Raw genomic sequence first — 14,458 nt, forward strand, 5'->3', positions numbered from 1 at the left:
CAAGAAACCAAAAGATTTTAAACTGAATTGAAGACTTAATAAAGGCTGTATTTAACAGTGTTCACAGACTTTCAAGGCTTTGAATTTAGGTAATCAAATTCAAGATATTTTAAGACTTTTTCAGTACCTACAGACATCCTGAAGTTGTTGCCAAAATCTTTTAAGATTTTTCCTCATAGTTCAAAACAGTAGCTATATTTGTTGCTAGCTGCTTTTGAGAACTAAAGCTGTGGTCCGAAGAGTCGTAAATCTAACGACAAAGTTGCCAAGTTGGTAACAGCTGCTGTTTTTATCCAAACAAGGAGAACAGTAGGAAGTCCCACCTACGAAACGGATGAGGAGACGTCTGCTGCAACTTCTTCAGCTTGGCGAATTACCGCATTCTGCTATTAACGCCCTCTGCTGGTCAGGTGGATGCACTGTGCCAGAAGTCAAGTGTTTGTTTTTCAGTTCCTCATTTTTCACTTTGGTGCCAAAGGAAAAGGCTTCCCATCAAAAATGCCCCTATGTAGGAAAAAAACCCTGGCATTGCACCTGGATAATATTTAACCAGAATACATTTATAAGCCTTCCATTACACCGTGTCTCCAGTGTCCACAGAGAAATCAGATCGCTCTTTCTCTGACAAAACGCAGATTGCTGTGCAGGTCATTTCCTCTAGTAAAGTTCACACCACTTAGAAAGATGGCAAGCGCCCGGAAAGTCACATCATTAGATGCACTTTTTCTTACTGTTCAAAACAGAGGAAGAAATCATCTTATGTGTCTATCCATCTGCATCTATCCATCTATCTGTTTATCTACCCATCTCTCCATCCATTCATCCATCCATCTGAATCCCTGGTGTGATTGTTCTGTGGGCCTCGGGGCTCCGCTGGGAGACAAAGCAGCAGTAAACAGTGTTTACTCTCCTGAAGGCGGCCGAGCTTAAGTGGCCGGCCGGGGCGCGCTGGCCTCCCTTATGTGGCCATTAAAGTCAATGGCCTCTCCTTGGCAACCGGGTTTAGAGGACTGGTGGAGGGAGAGGGGGGGTCGGGGGCTTAGAGAGAGAGGCACAAATAAGGGAAGTAGTTAGAGAAACTGCCATTCAGCTAGAGCAGCCAGGTTCAAACCCCCATGGAGGTGAGAATCCCCCCTGCTGAAGTGTCCTTGGGTAAAACACTAAATCCCTACCAGCTTCAGAGTCGCTGCTCTGTATCTGACCCTGACCTCTGACCTCCCTGTGGAGGCAGGGCAAGAGAAAAGCGGTTTTTAATGAAGTCTCATGTAAAATATGGACAGGAGAAAGAAAGAGAGAGGGAGGCAGAGTGAGGAAAAAGAGATGAAGACAAAGACAGAGAGAGGGTGCGAAAAGTGACAGTTGCAGCTTGACACATCAACTGTGAGGGGGAATAGTCAATTTGAGCACACACACACACACACACACACACGCACACACGCGTTCACAAGCTGACAATGGGAGATCAGAGGGAGAGAGAGAGAGACAGGGAGTTTCACAATCTTTTTCACCTCCCTTTCTCGCTACTCCTGTGTGTGTGTGACTCTCTCTGTTTCTCACACCACACACACACACACACACACACACACACACACACACCAGTCAAGTGAAGCAGGCAGATGGTAGATTGGTATGGGGCGGTTGGTGTGGTCCAGATGTTGCTGAGCCCACAGTGCAGAAGGCAAAGGGCTTTGATCTGCCATCCCACAGCATAACCACTAGACCTGGATATATGGATGGATGGGGGAGGGGAGAGGAGGAAGAGGAGGAAGAGGAGAAGAGGATGGGAAAGGAGAGTAGAAAAGAGGAGAAAAGAGGAGAAGGGAGGCCAACTGGACCTTGAAAAGAGGAAGCAAGAAGAGGGAGGAGAGGGAAGAAGACAGATAAGAGGGTTAGGGGAGTCATCCAGCCTGTTGCTGTGAAGTGGGTTCAGTATGTGTGTGTGTGTGTGTGTGTGCGTGTGCGTGTGTGTGTGTGAACGAGAGAGTGAAAGAGAGCGAGAGAGAAGAGGTGGATGATATTCCCATGTGAAATATAGAGCTGTTTACAAGAAAATACCCAAGGGATAACTCATACATGCACGTCACACACACACACACACAGACACACACACACACACACACGTACACTTATTGTACATGCACAATTGCGGGCGCCTAGACACACAATCCACACACCCACACATGGCTCTTGGGTTTACTCACATGACACATGACACATACCAACATAGACACATGCTCACACACACACACACACACACAAAATCAACCCACACTCAGCCCGGGGGCAGCCTGCAGTAAACACCAAATGCCACACAAACACCAAACATGCTCTGCTATGGGGAATTGCTTCTACACACACACACACACACACACACACACATACACAAGTGCCCACATTATGCAAGCACCCTCAACATATGTACACACACACACACACACACACACACACACACAGATGAGTGTGGTATTCTGGTATTTGACAGAACCGTTCTTCTCCCAACATAATTTAAGAAAACTGCATTTATTTGTCTACAATACAGTGTTTTCCCTTCTTTCCCTTCCTTTCACCAGCTTTAGCTACCGACTGCCTTCTTGGCCGAGACTCCAATGAAAAGACAATTTCTTTTTTAAAATCTCAACAGCACTTACCTGGTTAAATAAAGGTTAAATAAATCATAAACTGCCAACTGAACCTCTGGCTGGGGAATAAGCAGCAGCCATATGCCAGTAAATTTAGGCTTTGGCTGACTGGTTTGCCAACTCACCCTACACACACACACACACACACACACACACACACCTCAGCAGGTTAACAACTATTGTTTGGAGTGAAATATTTAAATTTCCCAGGTTCTTTTCCGCAGCCTGCAGCCAGTCGTTGCCCTGCGGAGGTGAATGGGTTTAGCTGGAATCTGACTCACCCGCTGGAACCAGAAAACCGGCTCGGTTCTGGCCAGCACTCAGCCACTGTGGTCACGGAGCCAGCCTGCCAGCCGGGCAGGCAACCAGTCACTCAATCAGCCTGCCAGTTCCTACTTCTCTGTCATTCAGCGAGGTCAGCCAGCCAGTCAGCAAGCCAGCCGGCCAGTCAGGCAGCTAGCCTAAAATGTGGTTAAAGATGGACCTATTACCCCACTCAAGCAGTCCTAGCACTTTTTGGATGGATACTGGCCAAGAAGTTCTTATTTTCATCCGTTCATTCAGTTCGTCAGACAGTCAGTCATTGCGGTCAGTTAGCAAACCAGGCAGCTTGCCTGTAATGTGGTTAATGATGCACCCACTGACCCAGTCAAATACTTTAGTGATGAGAGGGCAGATCATTTTGTTTATACATGGGATAATACTACACTTCTTCTTTCGTTCATCCATTTACTCATCCAATCAGTCAGTCAGTCAGTCAGTCCAAAAGCCAGTCAGTCAGTCAGGCAGCTGACAGGCAAGCCACCCAGGCAGTCTCACCATGGCCAGTCAGTCAATCAGTCAGTCAGTCAGTCAGTCAGTCAGTCACTGCGGTCGGTCAGGCAGTCAGGCAGCGAGCCTGAAATGTGGTAAACGACGGACCCACTGGCCCAGTCAAATAGTCAAGTGGTGAGGAAACAGAGGATTTTGGTTGTATAACAGCAAAGACGACACAGAGCTTTTATTTTCATTCATTCGTTTGTTTAGTCTAGCGGGCAGGCAGTCAATCGGCCAGTTATTTAGTCACTGTCACAAGCCAATCTATCAACCAGGTAGTCAAAGCCAATCAATCGGCCAGTGACCCAGCCAGGCATTCAGCCAATTAGTCAGTCAGTCAGTCAGTCAGTCAATGCGTCAATCAAACCAGGCATCGTGGTCAGGCACCCGGCCGGGAAAGTCGTCTCCATTAAGTGTGGTGAAAGATGCACCCAGCGACCCGGCGAACCGCTCCAGAAATGAGAATGTGTTATTATGTCGGGTTCTTACTGTTCCCTTCCAGCCTCAATGAGAACTTCATTAAGCCCCTCCCCTCGGAATACAGATCAAAACCTATTTCTCCTGATAACATGTTATTAGTTTTGTCATGTGGGGACCCACCAGAAAATAGGCGCAGGGCCCGTTTTGGCTCTTCACCCAACAGTTTTAAGAAATATAGTTCTAATGTTCACCCACCAAGTCAGCCAGAAAGTAACCAAAACGGCCGGCGGGCTAGCTGTGGTGGGAAATGCACCCGGCGACCCAGCACAGCAATCTGGTGATGTGTCGATGGAGGCGTTGAAGTCTTTTGTTGTAGTGAGTGACTGTCAGTCAACCAGTCAGTAAGTCATCCATCCAATCTATTTATGGAGAAAGTCATCAATCCATCTGTCCATCCAGTCAACAGCCAGTTAAGTAAGTCATCTATCCATTCATTTAGCAATTCATCCAGTGCGGCAGCTCATCAAGTCATCAAAGAATCCAGTTTGTAAGTCATCATGTCAGTGTGTCTTCCCATCAGTCAGTCAGCGAGTCAGTAAGTCATCTAGGGATGCAGTCAGCAAGTCAGCCATCCACTGATCTCAATCCCACCGTGGCCATTTTTAACTTTGTCAAAATGTACATACAGTATATATAAACTACCATTATTTAGCGTTACTTACTAACCCACTCACATAAGAGAGGACCTCAGATAGGCCTAACAGTTATCGAATTAGCTAGCAGTTCTCAGGGACAACAACTACAGCAACTGCTTGAATTTAGCAGGGACGTGAACTAGCTTACTAGCTAGTTAGCAACTAGCTAGCTATCGAGGCTAAATTCCGGTTGCTAGATATAGTGGGCAAAATATAACACCTTAAAATGCGAACTTAGGCTATATCCCTCTGGATTCTTGAGATCCATTTGTTTTTAATATGTTTTTCGGTGGGGAATCTGTGAATTGATAAATGTTTGTCCAATTCTTGATGCTTGTATGATGTGCATTTTGGTACACATACACAACACTAGGATTAAGCTGCGCTGTGCTTGCTCTTCCAGATATGGTTTCCTACCCGAAGTGTGACATCAGTTCAAAATGTCTGCCATGAAATTATGGTATATTCCATCAGCCAGTCAGTAAATCATCCATCCATCCAGTCAGTCAATCAGGAAGTCTTCCATCCATCCAATCATCCATCCAATTGTGTTCCAGTCAGTCAGTAGTTAATCAATGAATCCAGTAAGTCATCCAGTAAGTAAGCAGTCAGTAAGTAAACCAGTCTGTCAAGAATCCAGCCAGTCAGTAAATCATCCATCCATCCATCCATCCAGACAGATTTGTCAGAAAGGTGCCCAGTGCAACAGGCTGCTACTGAGGCAGATGTAAGGTTTACTACACAGTTACAGCACAGTGTGTTAATTCTGGGTCTTGTGTGCAGTCTGTCAACCAGCCAGCAAACCAGCCAGCCTGTTAGTCAGTCATTCATCCAGCTTACTAGATTACGGCGCACAGATACACATCGAGAGCCTCAGCACAATGGTCTACCAGTTAACTTGAGAGCTGTTTGTGTGTGTGGAAGTGATTAGTCCTTGTGCACCCGCTGACCCTGTACGTGATGAGGCTGATGATACTGCTCTTAGTCATCTTATTATCTGATAAAGAGCTGTTTTGGAAAGTGCAGGGTGTCTGGGGGAATTTCCAGATGTTATTGTGGACATCCTACACACACACACACACACACACACACACACACACTACACGCATGCATGTCCACACACACTCACATGAACGTGTGTGTACATACAGTAAAGGTTCAGGAACTTTAGCATGAACGCACACACACTTAGACACACAAATATGAATCTATGCATTCATGCTCATTAACTAGGAAGCGTGACAGCATGAGCGCCCACACACACACAGCAACTTACCGCACACACACACACACACACACACACACACACACAAACACTGACTAACTGCTGCGGCTGGTGGACAAGGTTGCAGCTGGGCAGTTAAATTCCCCAAGGGGCTTCTCAGTCCTCTAACCCTCACTCTCTTCCTCCTTCCTTTCCTCTTTTATCTGTATTGATGTTGTTATATGTTGATCACCGATATACTTGTATTGATGATTCAATCATGACTTTAAGCTGGTCGTTTTTCTTCACCAGGCACTTGACCCTATAAACAGGGATCCTACTGGTCATCAAATGCCTGATTTATCATTTTAAAAAGGTGTATTCCATACAGGGAAAGTCAGGGAATTTCATAAATTTTCTAGCGAAGTCAGGGAATATCTGGGAATTTTACAAATGGGTCACTTTACTGGAATATGCCCGAATGCATTTTCCAACTTGTTTCACACTTTCATTGCATTAGATGGTGGTTTTCAGCTGTTCTTCTCCACGGCGGACCAGCTGTAGTGGAAACCAGACTGTTTACCCCTTTAGAACATTTCTGAGATTGAAAAACACCATTAAAAAAAAAGGAAGGAATACCATTTTTAGGTTATGGAAGTGCTCCAATTTAGTTATGGAAAGTCATAACACATCTTATATCAGAGCCATGGTGGGAATCTTGTAAAAATACCTTGTTAGCCTTGTTAGCATTCCTCACTGAAGCCACACTAACTAACTTGTGGCTAGCGGTGTCCCGTGATTTCAATGAAGAACCCTAAGCTATTTTTCAAGAAACTTTATGGCACTCGCAATGTGACAAGTGCCGCTGGCGAGGAAATATAACCGGCAAAAATTCAAAATGTCAAGGTACTGTATGCCTTTCAGCTTTAAGTATGATCTTCGTATCTTCATCTCCCCTTATGTCTTGTCGACTGTCCTCCATCTCCACTACCCAGCCATTTCTCTTTCTCTCCATCTCCCCATCTGTCCATCCATCTTACTGCCCTCAGGCTCTCTGCAATCCATTATCTGTGTGTGTGTGTGTGTGTGTGTGTGTGTGTGTGTGTGTGTGTGTGTGTCTGTCACTGGGTTATTAGTAGCCGATTAGCCTTGTGACCCACTGCTACACTGCCTGACTCACCCAGTGTAAGGGTGTGTGTGTGTTTGTGTGTGTGACAGAGAGAGAGAGAGAGGGCGAGACAGACAGAGAGAGAGGGACAGAGAGTGTGTGTGGTCCTTGGGTGTGTGTGTCTCATTAGACGTGCTTGTATAAGTAAACAGAAACACCCAGTTTGATCAGCAACATAACCTGGGTTTTACATATTGTATGATTCTCCATGGGAATGCGTCTATTCAAATGCAGCTGGACAGCGCTTCCTCTCTGTGGCTGAACCCAAACTGAACGCTTTACATATGAACCTTCCCTTCTCTATTCCAGCTGAATTAGTTTTACTGGAGGAGGTCCAGGGCAATTACAATTACAATCCAGTGTGAATCTGCCATGTCTATCAATTCTTACAAGTCTGAAAAGTAAAAAAAAGAAATCCAGAGCTAATCACCTACTGTTTCTCAGCATCTCTGTAATGCCATGTGTTTTGTTTTTGGCAGCTGGCAGACTCATAACAGTCATAACACTGCAGGCTAATAGCTCAAATGGACTTTGGATCGGGTCTGCTCCTGTGTTTCGATTGTTTCCAACTGTATTATATAACTGGTGCTGGAAATGAGCTTGGCTCCATACGGCTGTAAAGTGCAGCGTCTCCTCTCTCGTCCAGTGGCGGGTTTTCTCGGTTTATTTCTTGATAGCCTTGTTTGTTTGACTGGCTGAAATACGCATACAAGTGGAAGTGTGGATCATGATGTTTTCCATCCAGGCTACAAACAGGAATTTGAGGGAAATTACAGATATCTTTTCCTGTACGAAGAATCCGCTGCAATTACAAACATAGTTCTTTATTGCCATAACATCTTATTGTTTCTAGATCCTCTCTCAATTCTAGTAACCTCTAGAACGACAGTCTAATTGTAGTGACGGGACAATCTGCTTTTCTCATGATACGATTCGATACGACCATGATGCAATGTAATAAATAAAAGTCCAATGACAACAAACTGTGACTGTGCAGAATTATGTTATTTCTGAGCCACAAATCTTTCTAGTGATGGTTTCCTAGCATGTAAACAACAATTTAAAAATGTCATTACAAAGTGTAAATAATATCATTTGGATGGAGAGCTTGTGAAATTGTGATAGCCAAGCTGTCTCATTTGTGATTACTACAGCAGAATAAATTGCAGCCAACATCGCGATTCATTTTTCTGCCCCACGATACGTTCTGTCACATTTTTAAATTGTGATATCCTGAATTTTGATATATCGTCCCATCCCTACTAATTTCCAATACTTTATGTGCCAATATATATATTTGCTTATTAGCCAACATGTTACCTGTGTTGCAAATGAAAAGTCTCCTCAGTAATTTCGGAGAATAATATTGTACTAGATTTATCCAGTTCCAATCAGCCATAGAAATGACTGACTGACGTGTAAGGTAAAAAAAAAAAATGTCACTGCCCACACTGTCCTGTAACACTGATCCCCTGTGGACAGAGCTGAAGCTTTACATATCATGTCTCCCTCTCCCAGTATCTTAGCCTAAGGCTTTACATAGGATCCGAGCTTGGCGAGCCTAAGCTTTGCATATGATCACCGCTTCCGGGAAATATTGACCTGCAGATGTTGCAGATGCAGCCGGACTGCTAACCACTGGGAACTGAAGTGGACCGCTTTATTTACCTGCCCTGTACATGTGACGCTGCCCTCGCCCTGCCACTGCTTTACATCTCAAGACTTCTATTCAAAGATGCAGTTTGGAAGAAAAACGTATTCACCTGAACTTCATCACTCAATATCTTTAAAATATCGTAAATCAAGTCATTTTGCCAAACGAGGGCTTGTGGTGATTTGTTTCAAATCTGCACTATGAATCATTTTGTGTGGTAGGCATCTTGTTTTTCCAAATGGTAGATATCCCATGTGGGTAAGGAACCTCTTCGTATGAGTTTCCCCGCGGCCGCCGCTCTACACGCCGCTCAGGAAGGCAACACGCTCAGCCAAACCACAAACGACGGGTTCGCGCTCACCAACTCGGCCACCAATCCAAGGGGGAAAAAGTGAAGCAATAAATAAAATAACCACTATCTCATCTCTTTCATTTCGCGCAAAGGGGCGAGATCTTCTCATGTATGTATGTAATTATTTCCCTCCCCGGCTCGCCGTTGTCATGGGGGACCGAGGCTGACGACTCGCTGCCAAAGCCCCATTCACTGTCTGCACAAACCCAGTGTTACGCAACGGCTAATTACTTCCACTCGGCCCCGGCGAAACCATGGAGAGCGAGAGAGAGAGAGAGAGAGAGAGGGAGAGAGAGGGAGAGAGAGACAGAGGGTAGAGAAAGCCAGAAAGAGGCAGGCAGAGAGATGGAGAGAGGAAGAGAGAGAGATAGAGAGGAAAGAGAGAAGGGGAGGAGTGAGTAATAAAAGAGAGAGGAGGGAGGGGAGATGGCGAGACGGGGGGAAAGTCAGAGAGAGAGAGAGAGAGAGGGACAGAGAAAAGAGTCTCTTCCTCTTCTCCCTGCGTCTCCTCTGCAGTATTTTGGCAAGGAGAGAGACACAAAAAAATAAAAACACACAACATCAAACCACGACGACCTCTTCGCCATCCGCCACAACAGTTTTACCGAAAATCACGCCGTAGCAGCCAAAGAGAGAGAAAGAGAGAGAGACAGAGAGAGAGAGAGAGAGAAAGAGGAGAGAGAGAGGTATAAAAGGAGTGCCGTCGAAGCCAGACGGGGCCCGCAGCCCTTTTCCTCTCCAACAATTTTTGGAAGATGATGTCATTATTCATAAAAAAAATAGAAAAAGAAAAATGTGTCTGCGCCTCCGGCTCGACTAGAGCGAAGGGAAGAGGGGGAGGGAGGAGAAGATAGAGGGAAGAGAGACAGACAGAGAGAGAGAGAGAGAGAGAGAGAGAGATGTGGAGATGAAGAGAGAAGAGAGCGAGAAAAGGAGAAAAAGAAACAGAAGAGAGAGTAGAGGACAGCTCAATGAGAAGAAAAGCAAAAGCAGAAATAGAAACAGAAAAACTGGGAGAGAGAAAGAAAGAGATAGAGAGAAAGAAACAAGACAGAAATGGAAGAGAGCTGGAGAGGAATGGTGCTTTTAAGGGAAAAAAAAACATTGGGTTTTGCAGTTTGGCGTCACCTGTGGCCACAAGTTGTAACTGTTCAGTGGTTTTTGCTTCCAATTCCCATAAATCCTTTCCCACCCCATTAGTGACGATTTACAGAAACAGTCGAAGAAACGAAGGAAAATGTCTTCAAGCCTGGTAACTTTGCGCCATTTTTTAATTTGTGTACCGCTGATTTATGGTAAATGAGAAGACTGAGTAAAGGCAGCACCAACATATTTATTCTTGTTTTACTGTGCATTTTATCGCTTTGAGGCGGAGCTGCGTCAGGCTCGCCACTCTCCACTTAGTACGAGCCAAAATGGCCCGCAGATGGCATCGTAAATCTTTTCCTTCTTAACTTAATACTGAAAACACATCACTTCCTGTGCGGCAAAATTTCCCGCCACTGGTTGTGCCCGACCACATGGGTACAGCCGGGTAAAACCAGGAAGTGATTTCAGCCCGAAGACATTATTTTGTCTGAAAATAAGGCTATATTTTGAAAATATTATGATATTATGTTACATAAGTGAATGTTCAGTGCATTTCTGAAAATATTATTTTTGTTTATACTGGTGGTTGTTATGATCACCGACTGTAAATCACAGTTTACCCAACTTTTCATTTATCACTACAAAACTGGGAACAGAGCGGAGTGACGAAAGAGAAGGAAACTGAGGGAGAGAAACAGACAGAGAGAGACACGTTGAACGACAGATGAGGCAGAAAAGGATTAAAAAAAAAGAAAAAAAAACAAACCTCGGTAGCAGACTCCGACACACACCATCAGCTCAGTCAAACTCACACTCATTCCTCTTCTCCTCTCGTCTACCCATCTACCTTTTTTATCTATCATCACTCCGTCTCAGCCTCATTGTATATCACTTTATCATTCTATCACTATTCTATAAGATAATAGGTAAGCACCCATTCATCCATCTATCCATCGTTATCTATCTCTGCCATTTCTCCTTCTCTCCCAATCTGCTCATCCATCTCTCTGCCTTCAGGCTCTCTTCAATCTGTTAGCTCCATGCTGTGTGTGTGTGTGTGTGTGTGTGTGTGTGTGTGTGTGTGTGTGTGTGTGTGATAGATACACACTAATGAGATATTAACCTATTAGTTAATGCAAACAGTGAGGACGACACTGGACTGCTATGTGCTTAATATCAATATAACTTAGTGAGGTGTGAACGCGGACATCTGTAAACTGCAAACAACTATAAATCTGTTCATCTATCAACAGGGAGAATTCTTTTTAGCATGTAGAAACTCTATTAGGATCATGAAGAAGCTCTGTCTTTATTTCTATTTTATTGTGTTTTTATTTCCAGTATTTATGACCTTTTTATTCTTATCCTGTCATGCTTGCTTTTCTGACAGGAGCTGATTAGAAGCTGTAGGATTTTCATTAGGTCCTTTCATTAGATTTCTTTTTTAATGTCATATTTCTCTACAATTCAATTTGCTTTGGTGGAAAGGTTTAGCCAGCTAGTAAACAATTTATTTAAAGTTCCCTGGTTTCCTCATAAGGGAAGTCATGTCATTTCACAATATCAGATTGTTTGATTTAGGTTTTGCATATTTTTTTGCAGGACTTCTTCGTTTTAAGTGGGCTTAATGCTTTGTTTAGGATGTAGCGTTAGCATAGTAGGCCTTGTTAAGTATATGTTAGCAGTAATGTTAGTTGTAGTAGTGAGCTCTTAGTGAGTTTAGTGAGTTTTCACGAGCCAATTTCCCCTCAGGGATTAATAAAGTTCATCTCATCTTATTTTAACATGGGCTGACTGAGTGAATTTATTGGACAATTTACAATTTACCATATACAGCACTATAACTTGCCATGACACCATGATGTATTTCCACTGTAGTGCTTGAATTGTTTGGGAGGTTCTGGCTGGACTTACAAAAACTGGGGGATGCGAACTGCGAACGCCCAAAAATCCAGTGAAGACTAAATGCAAGAGGAGCTCACACTCATAAATGGAAGACAGAAAAAATAAAACGTCTCAAACTAAGCTGTTAAAATGCAAAGTTACCATTTGGATTCTGCATCTGACCAATAAAAGACATGTGCTGAAGTGGAGAAGTGTAAAACCTTGACCATATTATTATTTAACAATCATCATCTTTTTATTGGTCGGACGCAGAAGAATAATGGTAACTTTACATTACAAAATCTCAGTTTGAAAAGTTTTCTTTTCTTCCATTTGTGAGTGCGAGCTCCCTTTGCATCTGGTTTTCTTGAGGCAGGTAGAAAATGCTTACTGATACAGAACACTTTTCCTCTTGACTGAATCGCACATTTTTGGATACTTTGTCTGTCTGCCTGTGAGAATGCATGCATACATTAGTGTGTGTGTGTGTGTGTGTGTGTGTGTGTGTGTGGCCTCCCAGTATGACATGTCTGTCTAACAAGCATTACCAGTCAGTCTGAGCATTTTCATTAGTTCCTAGAACGCCAAACAAACCACATGGATATGTGGAGCAGCTGCAGCAATACTAGAGAGCCACAACACCCTACTGGGGCGAGAGAGAGAGAGAGAGAGAGAGGGGGGGGGGGGGGGGGGGGAGAGAGGGAGAGAGGGAAAGACAGAAGGGAGAGAGAAAAAGAGAGACAGTAGTGCAAAAGTGTCTTTGTGTGTGTGTGTAAGAGAGAGAGCGAGAGAGAGAGAGAGAGAGAGAGTGAGCTGAGCATGCCCAGAATAATCTCTCTCTGTGTGTGGATATATGTGTTGAAGTGCATGCCTGCACGCATCTGCCTACCAGCTTGCCTCTGTGTGTGTGTGTGTGCGTGTGTGTGTATGTGTGTGTGTGCACGTGTCAGCGCCTGCATGTGCATCCAGGCCTGCTTGTTTTTGTGTGTGTGTAGTATGTGTGTATGAATGAGTAAGAGAGTAAAAGATTGAGAGTCTGTTTGTGTGTGCATGTTTGTTTATGCATGTCTGTACGAATCTGTATGTGTGTGTGTGTGTGTGTGTGTGTGTGTGTCTGTCTGTCTCACTCTCTGATAGAAAATGATAATAAGTGGAATCAGCTGAAAAAAGCCTTTATAATCTGCCAATTTCTGTGCTATATTTCTGTCTGTTTACATAGTGCCATAATGTCTATGTGTATTTCAGTACGTTGCAGCCTGAGGCTGAACTGGATGTGTGGTTGTGAATCACTATTAAACTGACACCCACACCGTCTGTAGTATTTAAATGGGCAGCCATTACCACCATAGAAAAGCTTTTGTGTTTCTGTCGAACTCTTATATATTATTAACTCCATCCGGCTCCATTCAATGTATTATATTAAGGTTAAATGAAAATGAAATGAAAAAAATGAAAACTGAGAAAAATGAGAAATAGCTGTAGTCCCTTGCTTCAAACAAAGCCTACAAAGCTCTGGAGTGAGCTCATGGGAGAGTGTGTGCGTGTGTGCGTGTGTGCGTGTGTGCGTGTGTGTGTCTGTTGTGTGTGAGTGTGTGTCCCACCTGACGACAGGCTCTGGTATGGCCTCCAGGTTGGCGGGGACCTGGACTCCCTTCTCCCACTCCTGCCTCCAGGGGTCCGACAGCACGTAGAAGTCGTCCGGGCCGAGCTGCGCCGAGTCCGGCAGCTTCATGGCCGTGATGAAGTCGGTACGAAATACCTGGAGAGAGAGGGGGGGGGAGAGAGAGAGAGAGAGAGAGAGAGAGAGAGAGAGAGAGAGAAAGAGAGGAGGGAGGGGAAAAAAGATAATGATTAAAATATCAACTTGGATCAGTTCACTTTTGAGCATACATTTCTGAGTCTTTAGAGAAAGGGATTAAAAGGAGAGGAGGGAAGGAAGGAAGGTAGGAGAGAGAGGGGGAAGGAGGGAGGGAGAGAAAGGAGGGAAGAGAGGGAGAAAGGGAAGCTGATGGGGAACTAGGGAGAAAGTGGGAAGGAGGAAGAGGGAGGAAAGAAGGGAGCGGGGAGAGTGAAAGAGATGGTGAGGGAGGAGGAAAAAGTGAGGAAGGGGGGCGAGAGGAGAATGAGGAGGAAATGGAGCATGATGGGGGGAAGAAAAGGGAACAAGGAGGGAAGCGAGGAAGGAGGGAGGGAGAGAGGAGGGGGTAGGAAGGAAGGGAAGGGGAAGAAGGAGGAGAGTGAGGGAGAGATGGGGGGAGGAAGAAAGGTAAAGAGGAATGAGGAGGAAAGGGAAGGGAGAGAGAAGAGGAGGGAGGAACAATGGAATACGGGAGAGAAGAGGAAAAAGAAAGGAAAGATAAGGGAGGAAGAGAGGGAGAAAGGTGAAGGAGGAAGGGGGGAGACAAAAGAGGGAGGGAGAGAGAAGAGGGAGGAGGAGGAGAGGGAGGGAGGGAAAGTATGTGACTCTAACCAAATTACAACAGTAACGTCTTATCAACCCCATCCATCTGATCGCTGATCTAATTTTAAGCATTGCT

General features: G+C 44.6%; 1 protein-coding gene across 1 annotated transcript in view; it reads right to left on the reverse strand.

Annotated features, from left to right (window-relative positions):
• jade2 (jade family PHD finger 2) overlaps nt 1-14,458 on the reverse strand; it is a 193,158-nt gene that overhangs the window by 116,722 nt on the left and 61,978 nt on the right. The window contains exon 4 of the mRNA XM_078286437.1: nt 13,523-13,680. Within this exon, the coding sequence (XP_078142563.1) occupies nt 13,523-13,680 (158 nt within the window). The remainder of the gene's footprint in view (nt 1-13,522; nt 13,681-14,458) is intronic.

Source organism: Centroberyx gerrardi, chromosome 11 (assembly GCF_048128805.1).
Source record: "Centroberyx gerrardi isolate f3 chromosome 11, fCenGer3.hap1.cur.20231027, whole genome shotgun sequence".
Taxonomy (NCBI): Eukaryota; Metazoa; Chordata; class Actinopteri; order Beryciformes; family Berycidae; genus Centroberyx; species Centroberyx gerrardi.